Source organism: Cinclus cinclus, chromosome 23 (genome assembly GCF_963662255.1).
Source record: "Cinclus cinclus chromosome 23, bCinCin1.1, whole genome shotgun sequence".
NCBI classification, from domain to species: Eukaryota; Metazoa; Chordata; class Aves; order Passeriformes; family Cinclidae; genus Cinclus; species Cinclus cinclus.
Window position 1 is genome coordinate 2,878,792 of NC_085068.1, and position 9,088 is coordinate 2,887,879.

The following is a 9,088-nucleotide window of genomic DNA, read 5'->3' on the forward strand; positions in this document are numbered from 1 at the left end:
GGAGGCTTTAAACACCGGGAGGGGCCTTTTCGGAGAGGTTTTGCAGCACGTCATCAATTCTATCATCTTCAATAACCACTAGAAAGCAAAAAGAAACAGGAGCGCGGTGAATTTTCTGCCGCCGTGCTCCCCTCGCCCAAGGTCACCCTGGGGGGTGTTGGAGAGGACCCACATCCCTGGGGCGGCTGCTGGCGAAGCTACACGGCGCCCGACACGCCGCAGGGTACCTGGTGCAGCGTGTCCCGTCCCCAAGGGAGCGTCCCCAGCATCGCACGCCCCGGCACTGGTGCCCTGTGCCTGGGGACACCTGGCAAAGGGCAAGTTCCCAAGGAAGGTCCCCTCACCTCTATGCCCTGCGGATGGTCCCCAGGGAATGATGCCCGGTCCCTGAGGAAGGTCCCTGCTGCCCTGTACCCGGTGAAGTGCACAATGTCCTGTTCCCAGGGAAGGTCCCGGCTACCCAACACCCTGGTGACAGTCCTCGGGACGTGATGCCTGACACCCCGCAGGGAGTCAAGTGCATCGTGCCCCGTCCCCGGGGACGGTTCCCGGTGCCCTGCATCCCCGAAAGGTGCTTGGTGCCCCATCCCTGGGGAAAATCCACGGAACACGACGCCCAACATTCCTCAGGGAGCCCTGCGCACCATACGCTGTCCCCGGGGACGGTCCCCAGCGCTCCGCATCCCTGCAGAAGGTCCTCGGGACTCGACGCCCGACATCCTCAAGGAGCCCGGTCATCATGCCCCGTCCCTGAGGATGACCCCCGGTGTCCCGCATCCCCGGGGAAAGCCCCCGGTACACGATACCCAACACCCCGCGGGATACCCGCTGCATCCCGCCGCATCCCTGGGGCCGTGCCCCGCATCCCGGGCAGCTCCCGGCTCGCCCCGCTCCCTCCGGCACCCACCTCTCTTGCTGCGGCCGATCTGTCCCAGCTTGGGCGGCCGCTTGCCCTGTCCGCCGGCCAGGAGCCCGTCGCCGCCGCGGAGGCGAACGGGGAAGGGCAGCTGCCCCACGGCCGCGTCCCCCGCCAGCTGCCCCTCGCCGTAGGGCGGCCCCTCCGACATGGGGGCGGCGGGGGGGGACCCGCCGCCGCCGCCGCCCCCCGACAGCCTCCCGGGGCGCGGGGCCCGCGGGCCCGGGGCAGCGGCGCAGCGGGCGCGGGGCAGCCGCCCCGTCACATCCCGGCCCGGCCGGCGCTGCTCGCGGCTCCGCGGCTGCGGCGGCGGCTCCGGCGGCGGCGGCGATAGAGGAGCGGGAGGCGGGACCGGGCGGGGCGGGGCGGGACCGGCTCGGCCCCCGGCACCGGCGGCGGCACCGCCCCGGAGGGCTGATCCCGCACCCCGGGGATCCCCGGGACTGCCCCGCCGCCTGCCTCGCGGAGTCCCCGGGGAGCGCGGAGCAACCTCAAGGAGTCCGGATCTGCCCCGCAGGCTCTCTGCGGAGCCCGGAGCTGTCCCGGAGCATCCTCGGGGTGTTCCCCAGCATCCCTGGAGAGCCCAGAGCTGCTTAGCAAACACCCTGAGGAGTCAGGAGCTGCCCCGCTTCATCCTCAGGATTCCCCGGCCTGCCCCTCAGCATCCCTGGGGAGTCCGGAGCTGCCCTACAAGGACCCTCGGAGACATTAGGCGGCCCCACAACACTTTTGGGGTGCCCAGTGCTACCCCACAGCCTCATCTGGGGAGCCTAGACTACCTCACGGAGACATTTAGGGAGTTCAGAGTGGGCCCCCCAGCCACCCCTGGAAAGCGTGGAACTAACCCCTCCACATCCCAGGGGAGCCCAGCGCGTGTTCCCAGGAACACTGGACACGGCCTCACGTGTGTCCCGCAATGCCCAGCAGGAATGAGACATTTGGGGACCTCTGGCACTTCGTGGGGGGCTGCAGCGTGGGGGGACTGGGTGTGCTTGGCTGTGGCCCCCCAGGACCTGCACGAACCTTTCCTGGGACACTGCAGGAGGACTTGTGAGTCACTGGAAGCTTTCCTTGGGGTTTTCTGTGAAGGGTTGCCACAACAGTGTGGGGCATCAGGGTTATTGCTCGGCAAAGCGAGTGATGGCAAGGTTGGGGATAACATTTTGGGACAGACCACAGCTATTTTGGTGTGTTCAGGCATCTGTGGTGCATCTCCCACAAAGAGGAGCAGGAGGACAGTAGCAGCAGCAGCAAAGAACCTGTTTGTGCAAGGCTGAGTTACCGGATTTCTCTGGAATCAGGAGCCTGGCTCATTTTGGCGTAGAGCAGAATGGGGGCAGAAGAAGGGTGCCTGGTGGTGCCAGGGGTGGGGTGCGTTGTCCCGGGGCTGCTCCCATCTCCAGCTCATTTGCTGAAATCCTCAGCCCCCAGAGCTACACAAGCCTCCCCCCTCTCCCCTGCACCCCCACCCGCCCCCGAGCTGTCAGCTCCTTACATAAGGTTGCGGCTACGCCTGAGATATCACAGGGAAAGCTTGGAAACAGGAGGCGAAGGGTAATGGGAAAGCACAGCCCCTCCAAGGCGTATTTTTAGGCTTTGACTGATGCTCCATTCCTGGGCAAAACGCCAAGGCTCGAGGCCATGTCCTGCTGTGGTATGAGGGGGATCGACCTCCCTGCTGTCCCCAGTGAGGGGAAGAGGTTTTTTGGCATGGTTGGTGCTCTGGAGAGGAGGGACACCTCTTCCAGCAGATGGGATTCTGTCGTTTCCCTCTGTATTCTGGGATTTTGGGATGCAGTGTGGCTTTTTGAGCTGTGTTCCAGCTGTTCCCTCTGCGATTCTGTTTCAAGGGCTACCTCGCCCTGCAGGCAGCCACCGCCATCTACAGCTGGTGGGATGCGGCCCTTTCCCGGCACTGGGATAACCCGGGACCTGCTCCTCCTCAAAACCCAGCCGTGGGTTTGTGCCTCACAGCCAGAATGGCCTTCGGACACCGCCTGCTCTGGTTAATGTTTAATGAGGAAATAACCCGTCGTTTTCACTGCTGAATCCAAGGATTTTCAAATGATAGTCGATGGGAATGTTTCTTTTTAAATGTGCCTGGGGGAAGTGAATGGCTGAGCAGGGGAGCCCAGGGGCTGTCTCAGTCCTGGAGTTTCCCACTGCTCCTATCTGAGTCTCCCTCCTTCCCCAGGAATGTTTCTCTAATTGTCCTCTCCAGCATATGTTACTTGCAGCAGCACTTTGGGTCCATTAACCCTCTTGGGTGTGTATGGGATTTATGGCAAAATGGGGGTGTCAGGGAAGGGAATTTTCATTCTTTGCATCGGTTTTGGGATTTGGCACCACCTATGTCATGAGGGGACAGCGGTGACTGTCATGTCCAGTGCAGGGAGAACAGGTTTGCCCCCTCAGCCAACCTCCATCATGGCTTGGGATGATCCAGGCTCAGTGTCCACCTCAGGGAGGACAAACCTCACTACTCCCATGGAATAACACCACACAGACCCACTTTTCATCCTATTTTATTACTTCACACCCCATTTGCTATCCCAAGCCAAGCCAAGTCAAGCACAGCCATCAGCCACAGCATTCTCACATCCCCATACTCATATTCTGGTTTGACAAAGCCATTTTAGGGGGATCACAGAATTACCTGTATTCCACCCCCTGGTATGAGCTCTCTGACAGCCCCTCCTGCTCCTAGGCCTCGCAGCCCTCTAGCAGCCTCGCAGGAATTCTGCAGCCTCTCAGAACCCCTAATACATTTTATTTTTGTTTCCCCCATGTTTTTATCAGCTGAATAAAGGGCTGCAGGCTCTGTAACCATGACACAAACCCTGAGAGTCCAAACCTTAACAGAAGAGCTTCAAGCTGCATCTCCCCCCAAGCACCTCAACCTTTGCACAGAATCATCTCTCTCAAAAACACTTCCAAAGCACAGCGTGAGCAAGCTGCAGAGTCACCTTTTCATACTCAGCTCTGTTCCCCTGCTGAGGCACCTGCTCCCTCAAACTCCCTCCCCTTCCCCAAAAATCCACCACCCAAGCAGTGAGGTGAAAAAGCCCCTTTGCCAGTGGCAGCTTTAGATTCAAAATCTCCCCCCCGCGAGAATCACAAAACGTTAACTATTGTACAAGGGAACCATCCTGGTGATGCCCTGCCTGCAGATTGGGCATTTTTTGGGCTCGGGAAGAGCCTGGTAGCACTCGTGACAGGAGCAGACGTGGCCACACTCCAGGAAAACGCAGGATTTGGTGCTGCTCAAGCAGACCACGCAGGCGTTTTTGAGACCCTCCCCCCCCTCGGCGTTTGTCAGGCGCTCCTGGGCCTGCCGGAATTCTTCCTGCATCTGCCTGAGGTGCTGCCTCTCGCGGTGGTGCCGGTATTGTTTCCGCAGCAGGAAGAAGAGGACGGCGCAGGTGGCAAAGCCAAAAACGACGGTCAGGATTTTCCAAAACCGGGCGCTGGACTCTTGTTTCTGCAGCAAGGACTCGAAATCCAGGGAGCTCAGGTAGTAGGGCATGCCCTGCTTCGGGGGCTGCAGCCTGATGGTGGCGTTGTCCAGGACCAGCTCTCCCACCCCGGTCAGGGCCGTGCCTACCTTCAGCATTTGCTCCGTCTCCTGGATTCCCTTGGGACGCTCCCCGCTGATGTAGTGGCCGATGACGTCCGTGAAGGATTGGACAGAGGGGTGGAACTTCTCATACACCGTCTCCAGGCTGAGCTCGGCAGCATCCAGAGGCTTTATCACCCTCACAGAGTGAGATCCGGTGCTGTCCTCTGCAGGGACCAGGTCAAAGGGGGTGGTGTTGGTTCTCTGGTGGATGATCTTCTCGTAGTCGCTCCTGGGGAGGGAGAAGGGGTGGAAGTGAACTGACTTCCCCTGATGGGAAACACAGCCTGGGATGACCTGCTGCTTTTGGGGACTCCCAGTGGAGTTTCTTTGATGTGGGTCTCAGGAGAATACTTCTCCCTTCATGGCACTATCCAGGTGTGCACCAGGCCACTCCACCCTCACCTTGGTGTTCCACAAGTAGTGGGCTTCTCCAGTCCCCATCTCCTTCCTCCTCACCTGCCTGTGGTGTTCCCAGCTGTCAAAACCATCCCGTGAGGAGAAGCACCACGTGTCATACAGCCCAATTTGATAAGTGTTACCAAATGCTTATCAAACAGCATCACTGGGCTCTGTTTCAGCAGTTCTGGGATCCTCCTCAGGTCCCCAGGTGCAGGGATCACCCAAATCCAATTAGTTTCTATTCTGCAAGTGAGGTTTTTTTCGGGAACACCATCCTCTGGCCACCTCTGTAACAAGGTGGGGTTGATCAATGTTCAGCCTGTGTTGGGTTACTTGACATGCTTTTCTCCTCCAGCCCCTCTGTGAAAGCCCTAAAATCAGCCAGATACGCCCTGTTATGGCAGCTGTCACTGTGGGGGCTACTTTGGGATCCAGCTGTGAGGCACTTGGTCACTCTGGGCACACCTGATGCCATTTGGTGTCAGACCCCCCGAGGGCAGCAGAGGTGTTTGAGGGTACCAGGCACTTACCAGAGGTGGGTGGTCCTGTTCCACACCATCTTGTGCTCCTGCAGCGTCAGCCTCTGAATCACACCCTTGCAGTTCTCCACAAACTGACTGCTCAGGGTCTCCTTCACTGACCGCACCACACCTGGAACAGGAGTCCAAGGGGTAGGTGAGGTGCTCATTAAACAAACTTTGGACAAGGACTTGGAATGACAGGACCATGGGGAATGGCTTCACACTGACAGGTTGTGATGGGCTGCTGGGAAGAAATCCTTCCCTGGGAGGCCCTGGCACAGAGTGCCCAGAGAAGCTGTGGCTGCCCCTGGATCCCTGGAAGCCTCCAAGGCCAGGTTGGACAGGGCTTGGAGCAACACTGGATAGGAAGGTGTCTCTGCCCATGGCAGGGGGTGGAACTGGATGAGCTTTAAGGTCTCTTTCAACCAAAACCATTCTAGAAAATGGTTAAAAAGTGGTTAATTAAAAGGGTTTTCAGGAGTCTGTGGTTGCTTGGCAGGGTGGTAGGGGGGATATGACCTGATGGGGACAGAAGGAGGAGCTGGGGATGAAATCCCCCAGTGAGGAGCAGCTGTAGGGCAGGATGTGCCTCCCCACCGATTTGGGGCTCCGCTTCAGGTCCTGTTTGAAAGGAATGAGGAATTTGTCCTTACAAATAGATTGTGGATCTGCTGGTAGATAAAACAAGATACTAAGAGATAAAATAAACAATGGGAAGAACCCTAAATTCCATATTAATTCCACTGATTGGCACAAAGAAAAGGAAAGGGGGGGTTGGGGTTATACATTAGAAGGGGTTCCTAAGGTATCAGGCATTTCGGGAAGTCTATACCTCTCAAGTACCTCAGCCAATGGGGAAAGAGAGAGGGAAATGTGGCTGGGAAATGAGGATAAAAAGGAGGCTGCATCCTCTAGCAATTTGAGAGACCCCATGGGAAATGCCCTCTCCCTTTATTCGAATAAAGTTATAGGATTCCTCTGTCTCCTTTTTGGACATAAACCTTCGGTGTTTGTGGATTAATTTTCCTGACACGACCCTACCTTCTATGACCGCATAGGGCACGCAGCGCCCTGGCGCCTCCAGCAGCACGGCCCGCAGGTCTCCGTCCAGCCGGACCTTCCTAGCGCCCTGCGGAGAGCAAACAGAGGCCGCGGCTCAGCCTGCGCGACCAGGCCGCGGCTCGGGGCCGGGCTCATGCATTTCCCCGTCGCACCCCTCGCACGCACCTCGAGCCCGCGGGCCACGCGAGCCTTCTGCCGGTAGACGGAATAGAGCAGGGCGGTGATGGCGGTGCTGGCGGCCAAGAGCACGGCCTGTGCGGCCGAGGGCCGCCCGCCGCCCTCCATGACCGCCAGGCCTGCCGTTACCGCGGCAACCGCCCGCCGCGCCCGCGCGTGGTGATGACGTCACGAGCGGCGCTCTGGCAGCCGCAGCGCCGCCATCGAGACGGGGAGGTCCCCCAAGGCCGGGCGGGGGGACTCCGCAAAAGCCTTGTTGGGGTGCGGGGCTAACACAGATTGCACCCCTACAGAGGCTGCGGTCAGGTCCCGGCCCCACGGAGCTTTAGGGGATAAACCCCATCTTTGGGAGTTCGGGGGGAAGGGACAGGTGTCAGCCTCCACACCCCTTTACCCCCCCCCTCCACCCTGGGGTCTTGGGGAAGACTTCAAACTCCAGCCTCACCAGTATCTGAGGGTGGATTAGCCCAGATCTCAGTCATCCCTTAGGATGTCGTCAGCTGGCCCCAAATCTTAATGCTGCCGGGTGCGGGATGGGGGAAGCATCCCCCGTGCCCCCCTTCCACCTTAGGGGTGGGGGGGCAACCCAAATCTCACCCTTCTGCTAGGTTTGGGGGAGAAGTGGTCACACCAAAGCACGTCCCCCCGTGGCTGGGAAGGGATATCTCCCCAAATCCCAGCCCTATAGCACCTTGGGGAAGGGGTTACAACCCCTCACTGGGCTGTGGGGCAGCAGCACCACATGGCCCCTCCACTGTGAGGGCTCAGCCTTAGGAAGCAGCCCCCAGCCCCACAAAGGGCCATGGCAGGGTGACAGGTCCCTGCTGTCAGGGACACAATACCCCCCCCACCCCCGCCATCTCCTTACCATCGCTTAGTCTGGGAAAGCAGCAAAAGGGGAAGGAAAAAAATAGCAATTTTTCGTGAATAACTGATCTTCAGGCCCTTGGTGCTAATTTGGAGTGTGTGGGGGGCATGCTCCCCAGTTCTGCTCTCCAGTGGGGTCCGAGGGGCCAAACCCCCATCACTGCTTTCCTGACGTGGGCGCCACAGCCGTTCCCCAGCTCTATATTTTAAAAATCAAGTTGCCATGACTACGCGGAGCTGCTCTCCCCAGCCCTCGGTGCCGCAGGAAAGCACTGTGGACCCCGCAGCCCCCCCTCCTTGGCTTGCCTTTTGAGGGGTAAATAGAGCATAAACCCCAAAAACTGCCTCAGTGCCGAGCTTAACTCTGTCATCCGCCAGGGTCTGGCCAAGACACAGGTGCCGTCACACCACAGGAAACGCACATTAATTTTATTATTATGGCCGCTGTGGAGGAGGCATGAGAGCAGGTTCATGTCCAGCTCCGGGAGGGAGGGGCGTCCCTGGGGTGCAAACCCACCCCCACCGTGGGTCTTCCTGCCAACGGAGCCTCTGTCTTGTCCAGATTGATCCTCAAGAAGGGTCCAGCACCGGCTTTGGGTGCAGGGAGGGCACCTCATGCCTGGTGACCGCCGGCGCTCAGCACACGGCAGCCCGGGGCCCGCGCAGGCTGCACCCTCTCATGTCGCTGGCCAGCCGCAGCACGGCCGCTCGCTCGGGGTCCCCCAAGGGCGTCCCGGTACCGAAGGCCTCCTCCTCCTCCTCCTCCAGGATGGAGCTGAGCCGAGGGGCGCAGCGGGCCCGCTCGGCCGGCGGGCGGTAGGGACACTTGGCGTTGAGCAGCCTGCGGAGGGGCACCAAGGGCACGATGGCATCGCCCAGGAGCTGCTGCTGGACGTGGCGGAAATCGCTCTGTCTCTTGAGGCGCTTGAACTCGTTGAATGCGGAGGCCGAGGTCTGGTAGAGGAGCAGGGCCATGGCACGCGCCTTGTCGGCCTTGGAGACCAGCACGGCGTGGCAGCGCAGCACCACCGCCTTGTTCTTCACCTGGTGCCGGTACACCCAGGCGAACACCTTGGGGTGCCGGCGGTCGGCGGCGCAGTAGGTGATGCGGTGCAGCAGGTACGCGTGGCCCGGCCGGCGGGCTCCCTTCTCGCAGGGCGTCATGCGGATGCCATGAGGGCCCAGCGTCAGCTTCATCTTGGCCCCACCGGCGCCCGCCTCGCTCTTGGCCCAGATCTTGCCCACCGCCTCCTCGGTGCATCCCTCACCCTTGGCGTGCAGGGTGACGGCGTTGCCCAGGTACCGCACCGTGTACGTCGGGTCCTCCTTGTTCAGCTCCACTTTCTGGCGCTTCCCGCGGAAGACGCTGCCCAGCCGCTCCAGCGGGCACTCGGGCAGCAGGTCCGGGCAGGAGCGGAGGAAGCCGGCCAGCAGCGCCGCGTAGCTCAGCCCCGGCCCCAGGCTCTTGCCTTTGCACTTACGTTCATTTTCCACCAGCACGAACTTGCTCCGGCGCCAGGGCAGCAT

At 60.3% G+C, this 9,088-nt stretch overlaps 3 protein-coding genes across 3 annotated transcripts; all 3 read right to left on the reverse strand.

Moving 5' to 3' along the window:
• On the reverse strand, window positions 1–1,067 carry CAMK2N1 (calcium/calmodulin dependent protein kinase II inhibitor 1). The gene is made up of 2 exons (XM_062507788.1): window positions 908–1,067; window positions 1–78 (listed from the first exon to the last, which is right to left on the reverse strand). Exons 1-2 carry the CDS (start codon window positions 1,065–1,067, stop codon window positions 8–10), a joined length of 231 nt encoding a protein of 76 aa, XP_062363772.1. The 3' UTR covers window positions 1–7.
• A 2,371-nt stretch (window positions 1,068–3,438) lies between these two features.
• MUL1 (mitochondrial E3 ubiquitin protein ligase 1) lies at window positions 3,439–6,817 on the reverse strand. The gene is made up of 4 exons (XM_062507617.1): window positions 6,683–6,817; window positions 6,497–6,584; window positions 5,465–5,585; window positions 3,439–4,764 (listed from the first exon to the last, which is right to left on the reverse strand). Exons 1-4 carry the CDS (start codon window positions 6,800–6,802, stop codon window positions 4,041–4,043), a joined length of 1,053 nt encoding a protein of 350 aa, XP_062363601.1. The 5' UTR covers window positions 6,803–6,817; the 3' UTR covers window positions 3,439–4,040.
• A 1,380-nt stretch (window positions 6,818–8,197) lies between these two features.
• On the reverse strand, window positions 8,198–9,088 carry FAM43B (family with sequence similarity 43 member B). The gene has a single exon (XM_062507755.1). The coding sequence runs from the start codon at window positions 9,086–9,088 to the stop codon at window positions 8,198–8,200; it is 891 nt and encodes a 296-aa protein (XP_062363739.1).

Bases quoted from the DNA above. Each gene is read 5' to 3' on its own strand.
- MUL1 (XM_062507617.1), bottom strand. From the start codon at position 6,802: ATGGAGGGCGGCGGGCGGCCCTCGGCCGCACAGGCCGTGCTCTTGGCC. The intron at 6,585-6,682 runs GTGCGTGCGAGG...TGCTCTCCGCAG, and splicing joins GCGTGGCCCGCGGGCTCGAG to GGCGCTAGGAAGGTCCGGCT. The intron at 5,586-6,496 runs GTAGGGTCGTGT...CTCCTGTTCCAG, and splicing joins GCCCTATGCGGTCATAGAAG to GTGTGGTGCGGTCAGTGAAG.
- CAMK2N1 (XM_062507788.1), bottom strand. From the start codon at position 1,067: ATGTCGGAGGGGCCGCCCTACGGCGAGGGGCAGCTGGCGGGGGACGCG. The intron at 79-907 runs GTGGGTGCCGGA...TTTGCTTTCTAG, and splicing joins GATCGGCCGCAGCAAGAGAG to TGGTTATTGAAGATGATAGA.
- FAM43B (XM_062507755.1), bottom strand. From the start codon at position 9,088: ATGCTGCCCTGGCGCCGGAGCAAGTTCGTGCTGGTGGAAAATGAACGT.